This window comes from Rhineura floridana, chromosome 15 (genome assembly GCF_030035675.1).
Source record: "Rhineura floridana isolate rRhiFlo1 chromosome 15, rRhiFlo1.hap2, whole genome shotgun sequence".
NCBI lineage: Eukaryota > Metazoa > Chordata > Lepidosauria > Squamata > Rhineuridae > Rhineura > Rhineura floridana.
In genome coordinates, this window is record NC_084494.1 from 38,379,662 (window position 1) to 38,397,554 (window position 17,893).

Below are 17,893 nucleotides of genomic sequence, written 5' to 3' on the forward strand. Positions count from 1 at the left end.
AGCTGGGAGACGCCACCATTTTCAAGGATAAAGTTGTTGATTCACTCACTACCCAAGGTTACAGTTTAACCACATAAAAGACGTTCCGTGTCAAATGCTGTCCAGGGCAAGAGAAAACAGATTAGAGAGGCTGAAAATGAACTTAAAAAAAAAAATTAATGTGCAGAAGTGTGATATACATGCTTATGTCTTCCAGGGGATGGGGTGGGGGGAATCAGCCAGCTCATTTAAAAGAATGCTTGTAGAGACTTGCAAGAAAATGTTTCAGAGCATTCCCCCCCCCCCATCCAGGGCATCAGCCTCCCTCGAGCAGGACCACTGGAAGTTCTGGTCTGGCCTCCCAGGAGGAGGGAAGGGAAAGGACCCCCTCTCCCACATTTCCCCCTTTCCCTTCCTCTGCTATATAGTGGCCAGCCAATAATGGTCAGTGGGACAGAGCAGGGGAGGACACTGTTGCTCACCCGCCTTCTGAATGCAGAGGTCACTGCCAATAACTGAGCAAGAGAGGGTCAAGGTGGCAGCATGCAGGCTGGCACGGCACAGGCACAGAGTTGGAGCCCCAGATGGGCTCTGCCGTCACCCCTGCACCCATCTGCCTGTGCAGCAAATTCCACACTAGGAAGCCAGGTGAGCAAAGCCACCCCACCCTGCTCTGCCCCATTGACCACCACTGAAGGGACTCCTTCCTGCAGAGGCTACCCAGCACTACCCCTTGAAGGTGGGCCTCTGTGGTTCCAAAGGCCTTGCCAGACTTCCTGCCTCGTGGCACCCTTCTCCAAAGGTGAGGGTGGGGAACCTTTTTCAGCTTGAGAGCCACGTTCCCTTCTGGGCGACCTTCCGGGGGCCATATACCAATGATGGGAGTGGCCAAAGTGGGTGTGGCCACACATATGCCATCCTCCCTCACCCAGGCAAGCAACAAGTGTGAGCATCGTTCAAGGGCAAATTCGAGCTGGGTAAAATCCCTGGAGGAGGCTGCAGGGATCGGGCTGGCAGAGTCCCTGGGGCCAGACAGAGAGACCTGGAGGGCCACAGTCAGCCCTCCCTTTTATAAGGTGTGTGGCCCCGAGGGTCTGGGCCAGGCCACCCAACCCTTCTCAGGTGTTCAGCATCAAGACTTGGAGGAAGCCAGGAAGGCAAGAGGGAGAGGAGAGAGAAACTGGATCCCTTTGTCTGCCAAGCAACGGAGTCCTTTAAGCCACAACATCTTGTGCAATTTAACTTATTGTGCAATTTAATTTGTGGATATTAACCATCCAGGTGAAAGGTCACTGTGGACACACGGATTGATAGACATCGGTCTGGGTCAATCTTTGACAAGCCTCGCTGGCAGCAATGCCCAGCTAGCCTTCCGCTAGTCTGCCAAGGGATCTGAGAAAGCCAAGCCACATGGAGGGTCAGTGGGGAGAAGCGGCATGGCTGGAGTGCCAGCTAGCCTGCGTGGACTTCTGCCTGGCCCCAGCCATCCTGAAGGCCATAGACCCAAAGGTGCTCTGAGGTCAGAGCGGGAGAGGGTCGAAGTCAGGACTCCAGGGCGCAATATCGGGGAGGGGGAGAGAACAAGGGTCAAATCCACCCCCTGTGGAAGGAAACAGAACCTGGATGTTGGCCATCACTCACATTGGCCAGCTTCTGAAAACCCACAGCAGAGAGATTTGAACTTCTCCCCGTAAGCTGAAGGCACGCTCCCCACCTACCCCAACTTATTATCATTATCATTATTATTTCATTTATACCCCACCTTTCCATTATAGAAAGCTTACATATGGTTCCCAGGCGGTCTCCCATCCAGGCACTGACCAGACCTGATCCGGCTTAGCTTCAGCAGGGCACTGGCCTCATGTGCCTTTAGACCACAGCCTGACATTTTTGTGGCCATCTTCTCCACCAAGGTTACAGGAACACAGGCTGAAGGGCGCCTCCAGACTGTCAGGATTAAGCAGGACAGGAGGAATTGAAGCGCATACCGGAACGTCAGGTTTGTGTCATTTCAGCAGCGGAAAGCTCTCTGTGCCCCTGGCACAAGAAATCCACTTTAAAAAAATACAGACATTTTGTGATTTGCAAAGTGTGGGGTGAATGACTAATGGGATGATGTATAAAAATACCCTGTAAGCCAACCAGGATGCATGCTGTATTGCTGCCCTGTCAACAAATAGGGATGAATGTTGCCCAGAGGTGGAGGCTGGTAGCGCACTATTACTCAAGATGCGTGTTGCTAAGGAGCCTGATTTACAGCATGTGCTTAACTGTCACTGCTAATAGATAAATTTAGGTTTCTGGTTAAGGTTGAATGCAGCCACCCAAGCTTCGCTGCCAGGATGGTGCAGATGGCAGCCCACGTCTGAGTGCCCATTTCAGGGGAACCGCAGGGGGCAGAAAGGGGCTGTTGCTTTCTTGGCATACTCCTGGGCTTCCTGAAAGCATCTGTTGGCTACTGTGTGCTGCAGAAAGCTGGGCAAGACGGGGCCCCTTTGGCGTGTTCTAGAAGCTAGGCAATTGTTCCTTCATTCTTTCAATGCTTTGTATGAGAACTAAGACTACCAGAAGTGCCTGCTGCATGAGGTGACAGGGGGCCCATCTGGACCAGCATCCTGTTTTCACAATGAGATGCCTCAGTGGGAAGTCCCCAAGCAGGACCTGAGCGCAACATCACTCTCCCCACTTGCGTTGCCACAGCAACTGCCTCTAGCACCGGAGGTGCTACAGTAGCCATCATGACCAGGAGCCATTGGCAGAGAGCTTATGGCCCTCCACGGATCAGTCTAATCTCCTCTTGAAACCACCCAAGTTGATGAGCATCACTGCATCTTGTGACAGCAATTTCTGCAGTTCGACTATGTGCTCTATGAAGAAGTCCTTCCTTTTTGTCTCTCCTGAATCTCCCAACATTCAGCTTCACTGGATGACCCCCATTGGGCTCTAGTATTATGACAGAGGGAGAGAAATGTTATTTCTGTTGCAACATTTTGGGTATTTTGCTCACCAGAATAAGATCTTGCCTCTTGGACTCTTGATTTATCTGCTCTGATAGTTTAGCATAATACAAGATGTAAGTCTGAAAAATAAGTTGTCAGGACTATATTTGTATACAATGCCAACCCCACCCAAAAAAACCTACATAGAGTTGAAAGGGGGCACAATAACATATGCTAAAATGTGAGGTCTCTGCCCTGAGGAGGTTACACAACCTTCATCACATGTGGAACAAATTATATTATCCTCTTTTTATTTTATTTTTAAATGTGCAGAAAGGTTCTGCCACCAAGGGCAGAAATGGCCTGTTTCCATTCTGTGCCTGACTGAAATAAGCTGGCAACTGCAAACACGAGGATGACAAACATCAGTTCAGGAGACACACTGTGTTTGCCAAAGGGGGTGTGTGCAGTGCAAGCCAGTTTGAAGCTGGTCTCCCTGACATCTCTATATAGTCCGCTCAAGGCCACACTGCAAACACAAAGACTCTGCAAGCTGCCACCAAAGCCATGGAGATCTTCTCCACCAGGATGGACTTCAGTGGGGCCTTCAGCATTCTCCTAGCCATGGCCATCTCCTGCCTCCTCTTCCTCCACTTCTCCTCAAAAAGGAAGTTTGGGAGCCTCCCTCCAGGGCCCACCCCACTGCCTTTCATCGGAAACATGCTCCAGGTCGACATCAAGGAGCTGATCAAGTCTCTGAGAGAAGTGAGACCGCAGCAACCGTGTGGGCTTGGGGAGGGGAGGTTATTTACTTTTCTTCCTGAGGCATGAAAGTGGAATGACTTTCAGTTATTTGGGGAGGGGGCAGGGGAGGAGCATTTCCAATGATAAAAAGGGCTTCTTTCAAAACAGCCACAAAATGTGAGAAAGAAGAATTAAATACAAGAGAGCCTTAGACCATGCACAAAGTGTCATTCTCTCACTATTAGATCATCAGAGCAGACTGTAGCTTTTTGGGTATTAGAGACAAGGGCTTCCAAGTAGGCTTGAGCTCCAGTACTTATTTTCTATCTTTATTTAAAATTCAACTCTGTCTGCCTCCTGTAGCTTTTCATTTCAAAGAAGAAGAGGGTGGCTTAGAGGGAGATCAAGTGTCCCATCAAAGAGAGCACCTTCCCCGGGCTCACTTTCTGTATTGTACAGGGAGCTACATTTGGGGCTGAAGCGCCTGGCTTGTCCATTCTAGGGAGAAACCACAGGTGAATCCTGGGAACTGTAGTTTGTTGAGGATGCTGGGAATTATAGCTCTGTGAGGGTTAAACTACAGCTCCCATGATACTTGAGGGGGCAGAAAAATGTGCTTTAGTGAATGGTTTCTGCTCCCATGGCCAGGCTGGGACATTATGAAGAACTCAAGAGCTGTCAGTGGCTGGAGGGTGAGTGGGGCAGAGGCACCTGCCCAAGCAGCCCCTTCAAAGTGTCACAGTGCGCCAGAGGACAGAGGGCCTTTTGAGTTTAATTTAAAACTTATTAAACAGAAAATATAACAAGATACAAAAGTGAGCATTAGCTTCATTCCTTATTTCTATAGAAAAGAAGGTTTTTTAAAACAAAGAAATTACTCGCTGGACAGCTTTGTCTCCGTATATTTTGGGCTGCAGTTCCGATCAGTCCCATCCAGCATGGCCACATGATGCTGGGAGTTGTAGTGCAAAACCACTGGCGGGCACCAGGTTGAGGAAGGCTGCTTTAATTTATTCCAAAGCAAAAGGCACTGTTGCTGTTTGGCTTCCGGGTTACTGGCATGATTTTGCTGTACGGAGTGAGAGGACCCAAGACAACCCTATTTGAAGAAGCAGGGAGGCTGACTGTACCATTAACATTTGAAGGAGGGGTGCAGCTCAGTGGCAGGGCAGGGCACCTGTTTTGCATGCAGAAGGCCCCAGGTGCAGTCCCTGGTGAGCGTGAAGAGCCCCGTCAGTCAGTATGTACAGACAACTCTAAGCTAGAGGGCCTATAAAGGCAGCTTGCTGGGCTCCTGGTGCACCCCCAGAGTCTCCAGCCTGAACTTTCTTATCCATCTCATCAATGAAATGTGTTGGTTTGTTCGCCAAGTGAACCGGGGGTGCCAGTGAAGACCTCAAGGAGCCCCAAAAGAGGCCTCCAGCAACTCTCTTCATGAGTAGGTACCTCTTCATTAGGGCACTTTCAGACAGTCACTCTTTTGGTGTGGGAGTCAGTCATATACTGGCAGATTCAGGTTGTGCAAGGATTTGGAGCTCTTGAGCAACAAACTTGCTTTTTTGTGATAAAGAAAATGACCGGGAGAATGCCTGGCATAACATTTGCTTGTTGCAACATTGTTTAACCTCCATGCAAACAGATTAGAATGAATGCCGGTTAAATAGCCAGTGTCAGCTAATCTCCCTGCAAATAAATCAGGGTGAATAAACAGGTCATCTGGAAGCTCCCGTAACTTTACTCTAGGCCTATGGCAAAGGTGGGGGACCCGTGGCCCTCCAGATGTCGCTGAACTATAACTCCCACCAGCCCCAGCAAGCATGGCCAGTTTGTCGTTCAGCAACATCTGGAGCAGCAAATGTTCCCCACTCCTGATATAGGGTAAGCCCTGGCTTGGGACATTTGATCAGCTGCTACATTTTAGGCCATTTTAAACCAGATTAGAAATGCTGGCCTTTCTGAGACCATCCATTCTTCTGATCTGCAAGCAACAGGGCAGGCAAGGAGGAGTTAGGCCACCCTCCAGCTGAAGACAGGGCCAGCAAATCAGATGTCCTGAAGGAGGACAACTGGGATGGGAGGAGTCAGCCTACAAACCAACAACTGCAACCTCTTGGAGCAGCTTTCTGGAGCCTGGTGCTCTGCAGGGCTGGCCATGCTGGGGCTGGTGGAGGCACAGTCCAAAGTGCACCAGACTGGGCAAAGCTTTAGTGGGGTTTGGGTTCCTTTTAATCTCCTCTTGCCCTAAGAGAAAACACTCCCACACACATGCTCCCCCCCCCCCGAAATCCCAGCCGGCACCATCTGTCCTACACCAGGCTTCTTCCTCTCCTTGGCAGCTGAGCAAGACCTACGGGCCCATGTACACCTTCTACCTGGGCTCTCGGCCCTGCGTGGTCCTCTCTGGCTACCAGGTGCTCAAGGAGGCTTTGATTGACAAGGCAGAAGAGTTCAGCGGCCGAGGCGACTTCCCTGCTGTCCAGATGTGGAGCAAAGGAAATGGTGAGGAACACGTGTGCCGTCGTGTAGTGGCAAATCCAGAAGTGCAGGGTCCCTTCATGTCAGTCACAGCCATGCTTCCTCCCCACTTTTTTGCTGCTGGGTTGAAAATGAGATCCTTGTTAATGCCTAGGAAACAATAAGCGTGAAAGAGGAGAGTGTTACCACTGAAAAGAGTCTTCTCAGTATTTGACTCACCTCCTTTCACTCTGGTTGGCTCCAATCAGCAGGAAAGGACAAGGAAACATGTTAGAAGACTCTTCTCAGTAGCTAACACACTCCCCTTTCATGCTGATTGGCTTGTAGAATGCTAGAGACATAGGGACCCTGCTGGGACCCTGCTCCTAAAAAGATAAGAAGTCTAAGGCCCCCTGAGTCCCCCCACAACTACACCCCTCCATATTTGTGTGTGTGCGTGAATGCGTGCATGCGTGTGTGTGTGTGAAAGGGGGGGTGTTTCTGGGGCTCAACAATCCCTTGCTCAGTTCCCAGAAGTGTCAGTGCTGCTGGTAGTGGTAGTTTCTCAATTGAGAAGAAAGGGCCCTGGGCACACGTTGGAAGGAATTCTCCCCTGTATTATGTCTGAGACTGACATAATGTGTTCTGAGACTGAAGCTTAGTCGCGGAAAGGGGCTTGAGCCCAAACTCAGAGGAAGCCCCGGGGTCAGGGCTGGAGAGAGGGAGAGAGAGAGAGAGCAGTGTAGATCACCTGCCTGTGTCTCTCCATCACCCATGAGGATCCGCCTGTGGGGGCCACCAGGTCCCAAGACCTCCGGAGGTTGCTAGCACCTCATTCTAGGACCATGCAAATGAAACCCTGAATTTGCTGCCCACATGTCTGCACATAAGCCAACCTCTACTTGGCTAGAGAGTGCTCAGAGCTTGCAACACTGCCACCAGCTAGCCAGGCCTCTCTGTCTTCAGGGGAAACCTTTTTGTGGCTTATTTATTTTTATTTTACATTAATATCCCACCCCCTTTCCTCCAAGGAGCGCAAGATGACATAAATAGTTCTCCCCTCCCCATTTTATCCTCAGGAGGACAACCCTGTCAGGTAAATTAGGCTGAGCAATGGTGACTGGCCCGCCCAGTGAGTTTCATGGCTGAGTGGGTCCCAATCTGACACTCTAACCACTGCACCACACTGCCTCCCTGGTCAGAGGGTTCTTACTGGGGAATTGTGCCAGTGGTCCTGGGCTTATTCCTCGCTTCCTCCGCCTCTTCCCTCAGGTATCGTGTATGGCACCGGGGAGAGGTGGAGGCAACTGCGCAGGTTTGCCATCAGTACCTTCAAGAACTTTGGGATGGGGAAACGGTCCATTGAGGAGCGGATCAAGGAGGAGGCGCAGTTCCTGGTGGCTGAGTTCCGCAAAACCGAAGGTGGGCTCTGTGGCTGGTGAGGGGGCAATCTGAAGCTGATGCCTTTTGTTCCTGGGACGCGGTTTCCCACTGAAGAGAAAGCAATTCAGGACAAGAGATGGCTTCCTGTGGAAGTTGCGCCGAATCTCCCCTTCTCGGGGAAGGTCAGGACTCAGTGGTAGGGCCCCTGCACTGCATGCTGGGGGTCCTGGGTTCCGTCCCCAATGGCATCTCCAGGTGGGCTGGGACCGTCCCTTCCTAAAACCCTGGATGGCTGTGGCCAGGCGGTGATGGCAATGCCATGGCTAGCAGAGCCAATGGTCTAACTCGGGATATGTCATTCCTGTGTTGCTTCTGCTTCCTCACAGCCTTTGCTCCTTGTCTCTTCATCACCAGCCTGACCTGGCAAAATTATTTAAGCAGGTCAAGATTCTCCCATCGTGGCAGAAACACATGCTGTGTTTCAGGCTGCCGTTGAAACGCACAGGAGCAGGGCCAGGAAAAAAAAGAGAAAAGGTGGCAACTCAGTCTCCTGATGAAACATATACTGAAATCAAAGTCCACAGAAGACTTGCTAAACTGTGAACTGGAGTATTTGGTCTAGTTGGCTAACACTGCGAGAGACAGAGAAAGAAAAGAGGCTGGGTGGGCTTTGAGTGTGGACAAATGGAGGGAGCTTTCCACACACAACAATGTCCCCAACCTGTCAATCTCCAAGTGTCCCAGACTACAACTCCCATCAACCCCAGCCAGCACGGCCATTGTAGGTGTTGTAATCCAAGACATCAAGTTGGCAAAGGCTGTCCTATTTTAAGAGAAAGGACCTGCTCCAAGCCTGTCCAGCTCTCTGGCCCATCTCCTCCTTGGTCCTGCGTGACAAACACAGGAGGGCCATGCAGACCCGCCAGAACCACTCAGGTGGGCACCTTTGCCAGGCTGGGGGCTGCTGGCTTTTAGGGTCCAGCTGTGGCTTCCCTCCATGCAAGAATGCTTGTTGTGGTGGCATCTAGGTTGTTAAATCATATTTTAAAAGCTGTTGTTAGCTGCTTTGTGGATCTGGGAGTGGAAAACCAGAATATAAATAAATGCACCTGTCAGGGATGCTTTCATTTGGGTTCCTGCACTGAGCAGGGAGTTGGACTTGATGGCCTTATAGGCCCCTTCCAACTCAACGATTCTATGATTCTGTTCTATGGTTCTATAAGGACAGTTACTGAGGATGGCATTAGAAATCTGTGAAAGACACTTTAAAAACAACGACATGTACGTACATACTGCCTTCAAGTCGATTCTGACTTATGACTACCCTATGAATAGGGTTTTCATGAGGCTGAGAGGCAGTGACTGGCCCAAGGTCAGCCAGTGAGCTTCATGGCTATGTGGGAATTCGAACCCTGGTCTCCCAGGCCGTAGTCCAGCACTTTAACCACTACCCCACACTGGCTCTCAAAACAACTACAGCAACACCTCTCTCTACCTCATCCTGCTTTATTTACAGGCAAGCCCTTTGACCCCACCTTCTTCCTGAGCTGTGCTGGCTCCAACATCATCTGCACCTTAGTTTTTGGAGACCGCTTTGAATACACAGACAAGAAATTCCTCATGTTGCTCGACCTCATCAACAGCAACTGGAAGCTCATGAGCTCCACCTGGGGACAAGTGAGTCCACAAAGGGAGGGAAACTGGGAGGGGAGGGTCCCCACGGCTGCAACTGTTTACGTGTATACATCTTTATTTCATTTTAAACACATTTGTCCTATCTTTTGTCCCAAAGCTTTCTAAGATGGATATATTGACTGAGGAAAGTTATTTAAAAAAACAAGAAGAGGCATGCCAGATCAGAGTGAAAATCCAGCCTCTGAGGTCCAGCACCGTGGCTGTGCCAGGGGCCTCTGGGACGCTCATAAGCAGGACACGAAGCCTGTTACTACTCTCCCGATCTAACTCCCCAGAAAATGATATTCAGGATGGGAGAGAAATTTGCAGCAGTTCACATTTTAATGTAAACCTACCTAGTTTGCACTTCCTGAAACAATGCACAGACCAACACACAGCAATTCTCTGAATTTTGTGATGCACTTCTCCAACCCAAAACAGTGTTACAAAAATTCAACTATTACTGGAAGTGTGCATAAAAATGTATGTTAGTGAAAATTGTATTAGGGGGAATTTCTTGCAAAATGTGCATAATTACATACAGAAATAACTGTAAGGAGAAATGCACACTAAGATGCTGACAAACTATCATAAAAAAAATTGAAAACTGACACAGAAATGTAGCAAACTGGATTTAAGATTAGCAAAACAAGAAACAGAGACAGCAAAAGTGACAAATTCATCCACCTTGTTCAGGCGTCCCTTACCTCTTCCTGTGGAAAGTCCATATTGCCGTAGACTCCATAAACAAAAAGCAAATAAAAGAAAACAAATCCTAACTCAAGATTACAAACAACTAAAATGAACAGCAACACAGTAACCATACAAACTAACACCAGCAGTAAAAAAATAAACCATGAAAAACAGAAGACAGCACAATCAAATATTCTCAATTAAAAGCTCGGGGACATAAAATTGCCTGCAGCTTGCATCTAAAAACTCACCAGGTAAGAGTCAGGCAAGTGTCCCAGTCTTGTTACAACTGGATGGGCATCCACCTCCCTGTCAGAAACAGCTGTGGGAAATGCACCGGGAGGCAAGCTATATAAACTGGGGTCTGTGACTGTCATCTCCTCTCTGCTCTCCTGCAGCTGCTCTTCACCTTCCCAGAGATCATGAGGCACATCCCAGGGCCTCACCGGCAGATCTACAAAAACTACCTGAAACTGGCAAAGTTTGTGGGTGAGCGTTTGGAGATGAACCGGCAAACACTGGACCCCAACACCCCGCGGGATTTCATCGACTGCTTCCTCATCAAAATCCAACAGGTATCTTCAGCACCGAAAGTAGCAGGCCACCCATTCCAGATTCTCTCCCTCTTTGCAGGGAATCCAGGAAAGTTGTCATGCTGGGAGGAGGAGGAGGAGGAGGGGAGGTACAGTTCTCTAACTGTGATTTCTCAGCATAAAATCCCCAGGTTCCTCTGGGGGAAAGTCATGACAGCTAAACTGATGTAAAACTGGTGCAAGTTTGTAGTATAGACTGCAACAAGGGTTATCCCAATTGCACAGCGTTTGTGTGGGACAGCAATAGGTTTAGGAGAGCCAATGATGTAGACTGAGCCAAAAGGTAGAAAAAAACAGCAGGTCACCTGGTGACATCACAGAGGGTGCTGGGTCCCCATTCTTTTGATGTGTGGTGGGGGTGTGCAGCAAATTGCCTTGGGCTGAAGCTTCCACTGGGATTCAAGTGTCAAGATGGACCAGACTGACCCACTTAAACTTTTAAGTTTTAAGTTGCATTTAGCAGGGGGTTAGACTCGATGGCCTTATAGACCCCTTCTAATTCTACTATTGTAGGATTCTATGATCCATCAAGAGTTGGAATGATGGTAGCCAATGGAGCTTTCAGTCAAGGTGATTTGGATTCAGATTTTTGCACAGCCCAGGCAATTTGCCTCTGTCTCATCTGTGGGCCTCTCCAGACTGGCTTTTTTTTGCAGGTGCATTCTGCAGCATGGCATTGACACAATAACAGTGCATCAGTGGTAGGCTTATACTGGACCACCTACATATCGTTCCCTTTTATGAGTTGTTCTGCAATGCTTCCTGAATGATACCACATGATTGACACCTGGAGGGGCGGCTCTTGCGCAACAATAGTGGGACAAAAAATAAACCTGAACATTTGTGATGTGAAAAGTTACAAGGATTTAGCAAGCGGCTACGGGACATGCACCAGTTGGAAAGGATGCTCTATGTCCTCCTGGAAGCTTTTGCAGGTGCAAACAGTATCGACAGCAGGATTGCATGTAACCGCCCGATACCATCATCAGCACAAATCATCGTGAATGAGCACACACACACACACTCAGAAAAAGATGCCTGGAGGAGCCCTGTGAGATGATAGCATCATTAACTATATTCCTCACAAGGTTTATTGCGATGGCAAAATGAACTGGAGCTATAAAGAATTCCCATCCTCTCCCATCCCCCTTGCAGGAAAAGAACAACGCCAACACCCACTTCAACGAGGACACCATGTCGAAGACCACCGTTAACCTCTTCTTTGCTGGGACAGAGACGGTCAGTTCAACCCTGAGATACGGGCTCCGAATCCTCATGAGGCACCCTGAGGTGGAAGGTACGCCCAGAAAAGGAATGGGACCTCATTGCACTCAGGAATGCCACGGGAGGGGTGGGCGTTGGCCAGTTAGTTCAACCTGCCTGCCAGGGATGGTAAAGGGGAGGGGGCCAAGAAGCAAAGGGGAGGCTATCAAAGGGGATGGGAAAACCTCACACGGAGGAGGGGAGGGGCAAATTCCATATCCCAAATTCAGAATCTGCTGGTTCATGCATATTACTGGGCAGCATTTTAGGTGGTTTTTACTCTTGTTTTTGAAAGTCACATTGAGTTCACCTTTCTGGAAAAAAGTGACTATTGTGAATTAATAGGCAATCAGAAGAGCACAGGAATAATGTCATCCTGGTCAGACCAAGCAGGAATCCACTCCGACACAGCTGTCAACCAGCTGACAGCCACATCCGGGGCATGATGGCAATAGCTGGCGGCAAGTTCCTAGTCCAAACTGACATTACTCTGAACTCCTCAAGTCCCATAAAAAATATAACGAGGCCACCCAGCAGCTAGGACTGGCCCTATAGGAAACCGTGCCTACAGACTTAGGTTTAATAAACTCACTGAAATCAGTGGGTCTTTAAGGGAGCCTGTCAGATTGCAGCTCCAGCTGTCTTTGCCTTCCTGCAACTCCCCCGTTCACGCCAGTACTTCCTGTCGTTCACTGACCCCTTACAAACCATCCCTATCCCTTTCCCTGGCAACCACACAGTTGGGCCATTTGCAAACTTGCCTGAACTCTTTCTCATTGCAGAGAAACTCCATGAAGAGATTGACCGAGTCATTGGGGTGAACCGCAGCCCATGCATGGAAGACCGGAGCCGGATGCCCTATACCGATGCCGTCATCCATGAGATCCAGCGCTATGCCGACATAGTCCCCATGGGGGTGCCCCACACTGTCACAAAAGACATTGAGTTCCGCGGATACAGCCTCCCCAAGGTGAGGACAGGGGAAACCGTCTATGAGAAGTTTCCCATCGCCAGCACCCTGCCTTGATTTCTCATGGGCTGTTTGCTAAATGGAGAAATGTCAGGACTGAAACCTGCTGGGGAAACTCTCTGCCTGCCCTGTAAGCTGGATGGGCGAGACTGGGCTGTGGATACTTTTAGTGGAAGGCAAGCGGCACGTTCTCAGGGTGGCGCCCTTTTTAATTATTATGGGGCCTTGAAAATAGGTCCTAGGACTAAGCTCAGGAGAGCCTTGACTTAGTCTAAGGTTGAACACAGGAGTGCAGGAACAGCTGCCTTATGCCAGCTGGTTCATCTAGCTCAGTACTGCCTACTCTGACTGGCAGCGGCTCTCCAGGATTTCAGACAGAAAAGAGACTTTCCCAGCCCTACCTGGAGATGCCATTGGAGACTGAGCCGGGACTCGATGCTCTGTCACTAGGGACGGGATCCATTGGCCAGTGCCGGTTTGAAAGCATTCTGTTGGCCTAACAGGCGGGCATCGATTTGAGTCCACTCTGTATCTGCTAGCTGCTGCTTTGACCGACCTGCTCTTTGTTTTCGCTTGGAAAAAATACCTGTATTAGTATCTATATTTTTAAAGGAAATACCAATATTTTGAAGGAAACATCACTAAATTATCATTCTTACAACTGATGTTTTAGAGGTGGATTTTTTTTAAAAAAGTCCTTTTTCAAAAATAGCCATGGAAATTTGCTACATTAAAATCCAATCCTCAGCAACTGAGAATCAGTGAATCAATGGAAAGTTCGTTACCAAATCCAAATTGAGAGGAATTCTAGCACATCCTTATCTATCACTGAGCCACAGTCCTTCCCCATTGCCCAGCATTTGTCTAATATGGACTCATCATCCTGGGTTCTAATCCAATCCTCCCCTTCCTCCCTGCTGTGCCCCTCTTCTTCCAATCCCAGGACCTCAACATCATCCCTTTGCTCTGCACATCTCAATTTGATCCGATGCAGTTCAAGAATCCAAACTCCTTTGATCCAACTCATTTCCTGGACGAGAGCGGGCGGTTCAAGAAGAACGATGCCTTCCTGGCTTTCTCCGCAGGTAACAGCAGGACAAAACTGGGATGGGATTGGCCATGTTTAAATCTCCCTCTCCAAGACCCTCTTTTTCTGTAGGGAGAGGTGGTGAGGTGTAAGACTGGCACCCTGGGCTCCTACTGGGAGGAAGGGCAAGATATAAATTTAACAAATAAATAAATATTATGTCCCCTCCATCCTTCCACTTCTTTCAAAAAATCAAAAGTGGTGGTGCATGTTTTTTGGCTGTGAAAGGTTCAGGGGTTCAGACCTGCCTGAGCATTATGCCCTCTGTGGTCCTTCAACCTTAATCCCAGATGACGGAGGAAGATGAGGATGGGAGCTTGAGAGTAGTTGTTCTGTGGTGAATGAGATGCACTCTGCACTCACACAGAGACCCACATTCCTTCAGTCAAGGATGCTGCAGCAAAGGGTCTTGAAATGAGAGATTAAAATGAAGATGCCAGCCTTCTGACTGGGCACTCCTCCCCCTCAACCCCCCAACCTGTGCTTTTGGCAAGCAAACTCCCCATTGACATCACAAATTCTAACTCGAGATTAGTGGAAGCCAGCTTTCCCCAACTTGGTGCCCTCCTCCTCCAGTTGCTTTGGACTGTATGACAATGAGGCTGATGGGAGCTGTAGTCCACAACAGCTGGAAAAGGGGGGCACCAGGCTGGGGAAAGCTGGTTTCCTGCCCACTAGTCTCCCTTGCGGCCAGGCGAGAAAGCGAGCTTGAACTAAGGACATGGCAAGGGGGTGAAGATGAGGGGGCAGGAGCTCAGTCCGCAGACAGGAGCCGCTTCCAGTTTCCCTCCCACCTCCCTTTCAACCCTTCAGGGGCAACAGAGTTGGATCTGGCTGGCACACATCTTCTGTTAGATCTCCATAAGCAAAAAAGGCCAGCGGTTTACAGTCGTATCCACCTACGTTTAGTCCCACTGAAATGACTGGACCTGACTTAGCCGCACCCATTAATTTCAGTTGAGCTACTCTGTGTAGGAGGACAAGCTCTGGACACAACAACACTTACTGCGTTGAAGAAACTTTCAGAAGGTTGCAGGGGAGGGGAGGTGAAGTGCCCCTCAGAGGACCCGGCCCTGACAGGCCCCCTGTGACTCTATCCCGAAGCCCACCTCTGAGGGGTGTAGGACGGTGCCGTGGACAGACCTCCCTTGCCTGTTGAAGCTCAGGGCACAGAGGCCTTCCTCTCCCTCTTCTTCCCCTGCAGGCAAGCGGGTGTGCCTGGGCGAAGGCCTGGCAGTCATGGAGCTCTTCATCTTCCTCACCACCATCCTGCAGAACTTCAAGCTGAAGGCCCTGATGAAGCCTGAGGACATTGACATCACCCCGGAGTCAACTGGGCTGGGGAGCATCCCCCGCCCTTATCAGTTCTGCCTCATCCCCCGATAAAAGACCCTCCTCTGGCCAGGACCGGCCGCCAGAGATCGGACTTTGCTTCTTCTGGAGATGCTTTCACTCTCAGGCTTGGAAGCTCATCCTGTAAGCCCCTGTCTCCCAACCCCCATCCCTCTTGTGTTGCATATTCAGCTGTCCTCCATGATCTCAGTGCTTGGCCTGGCCTCTCTCTCTCTCTCTGACAACACTCCCACCGTTGCCTTTCATGAGTTCAGCACTCAGGCCGACAACCTCGGGCCCTCCTCACCCATCCATCCACCTCTGACCTTCTCTCCTTGAACTCTTCCTTTGGCATGTGAATCTGGAGCCACATTGCTGCTGCCTTCCAGGGCCAACCTTGACCCTCTTCAGCCTGGCTCAACACAAACCCTGGCCCCTTTGTGGTCCACACTGAAACTGCCTGTCTATAAACTCGTGGCTCTTGCCATCAGAGTTCTCAGCCCCCGACCCTGCCCACTCTCCCTTGCTGCCCCCTACATGTGGAACTCTTCTCCTAGGAATGTATGCATTGTGACTTGGTGCCAACCCTCTCCCCACCTTCAAAAGCTTCCTCAAAACCCCCTTTTTCTTGTCTTGCTCTCTTCATCTTCTTCACCAACTGCATGACACGTTTTAAGCACATGCAAAGGTACCTGGTCACTTTTCTCTCTCCTTCCCTTCCCTCTGTGGTTTCATCCATTGTTCATTTTAGATTGTGAGCTCCTGGGGGCAGGGACTTGTCTCTTCTCAACAACAAAGCTCTGCAAAGGTGCCGGGGACATTGTAAATCATTCACAGCATTGCTCACACAAGACACATCAAGCAACTTCACCCTGGCCTGGGTGCTTAAAAGGCTTCTGTCTCTGTTAGCTTTGGGTCAAGCTATATTATTTGGGGCCTCTGGGCATAGCAAGATGAGCTCCATAGAATCTCAGAGTCCAAAGGTGGGTGGAAGGGCTTGAAAGCCATCCAGTCTAACCCCAGGTTCAATGAAGGAATGTTGGCTGCTGCAGCATGCCCAAGAAGTGGCTGTCATCCAAATGATGGCCCCTCCCCCCCCTCTGAAGGTGAGTGGGGCTGGCGGAGGGGGGACAGGAGAAGGATTTGGGGCAAGTTCCATTCTTCCCACCACTGCATCAGTTCCTTGCCATCACAAGCTGCACCTGCCCAATTTATTTAGTTGTATTTTTAGGCTGCTTTCCCAACTAAAGATTTCCAAAGTGACTTAATAAAATAAAAACCAGGCAAAATCCAAAAATCAAAGCAATCTATAAAAAGAAGATGAATAATGCAGAAACACAAGGCTGCAGCAAAATAACCGCTAAGAACAAAGCTGTAACAGCAAACTAGAAACAGATAATCCCAAACCCCAACGCCCTGCGAAATACAACTATCTTTACAGAATGTCTCAAGGACTCTAGCAGTGCCCTCTAGACTTTGTGCACCCCACCTTCCGCCAACCCCAACCAGGACAGCCAGCAGTCAGGGGGACGATGGGAGATGGAGGTTGCATACACACTACACATCTAAAACGCATTCCCTCCTCCCCCCACAAAGAATCCTGGGAACTGTGGTTAAGGGTGCTGGGAATTGTAGCTCTGAGGACTGGGTGTGTGTGTGTGCTCTAAATGTATGGTGTGTACACAACTGGAGTGTCTCAACATCTGGAGGGCCAACAGTTCTCCATCTCTGGATCTCTGGCCTATAGTGTGCAGGGCATGCAAGTCTCCAGGGCGAGGGTAGTTCCACAACCTTGGCGGCACTACCCAAAGAGGCTCTGCCCCATGGCATCACCAGCCGCACCTCAGATGGTGGCAGGATGCAAAGCAAAGCCTCTGCTGAAAAGGTCAATATCTGAGTTCCCTTATCTACAATCTACACAACCCTGCAAGGACCATGAGGCTGTTGCACTGCCTTTAATCTGGCCATCCTGCTTTTAGAGAAGGGCTCCCACAATCCCCTCCCCCGCTACAAAAGGAAAGGGCAAACCATGGGAGGGGGCAAAGCTGCCCTTTGTGTGTCCATTGACGATGATGATGACACAGAAGGATGAAAAAAGAGACAAGTGCTCAAGTAAAGTACTCAGTGACTTGGGCCTGATCAACCCAAGCCATGCCTCCGCAGTGGTGTTGAGGTAGCAATGGCCAAGTATTTGCATCCCAAGTATTTCTGCACCTCATTGTAGAAATGAGGCAGCAAGAAAGGGAGCGTATCAAAGATTGGCTGTTTGTTTTTAATTGTTCTGCAAAGGATTGTCTGTTTGCTGAAAACTGCTTCTCCCAGAAATCACAGCTAAAACTAAGGGTGTTTCCAGATGCCACTTTTTTGGGGGGTGGGATTCAATCACAGTCCAGCAAATTAAGGTTGTGCAACAAATCCACTTCCCCAAATGTTCAAACTTTTTGCCATAAGGAAAGTGAGGGGAAATGCACTGGAAAGGGTGTGCTGGATCTTCCTTGCCTTGACGCATCATCATCTAACCTTCTTGCAAACAAATCAGGATAAAGGTTCAAAAAAAGAGGTCATCTAGAATAGCCCTAAATGCCAAGGTGCAGAAAGAAGGCTGGCACACGGCTGGCAAACCTGGCCTCACATAAGGCACAGCAGCAAGCGTCACCCTCACTCTGCTAGGGCAATGAGTGTCAGGTGAGGAACCTCCCAGCAGGCCCTTGCCACCGGCATCAGCTGTGCTGCCATCTTCCCTCTGTCTGTGCTGAAGAAGCCCTTGGGTCTGGGCCTTGAG

At 49.6% G+C, this 17,893-nt stretch overlaps 1 protein-coding gene across 1 annotated transcript; it reads left to right on the plus strand.

Moving 5' to 3' along the window:
• Positions 1-3,423: 3,423 nt before the first annotated feature.
• Positions 3,424-16,400, plus strand: LOC133370319 (cytochrome P450 2F3-like). The gene is made up of 9 exons (XM_061596482.1): positions 3,424-3,683; positions 5,999-6,161; positions 7,389-7,538; positions 9,016-9,176; positions 10,265-10,441; positions 11,615-11,756; positions 12,505-12,692; positions 13,636-13,777; positions 14,984-16,400. Exons 1-9 carry the CDS (start codon positions 3,486-3,488, stop codon positions 15,163-15,165), a joined length of 1,503 nt encoding a protein of 500 aa, XP_061452466.1. The 5' UTR covers positions 3,424-3,485; the 3' UTR covers positions 15,166-16,400.
• Positions 16,401-17,893: the final 1,493 nt, after the last annotated feature.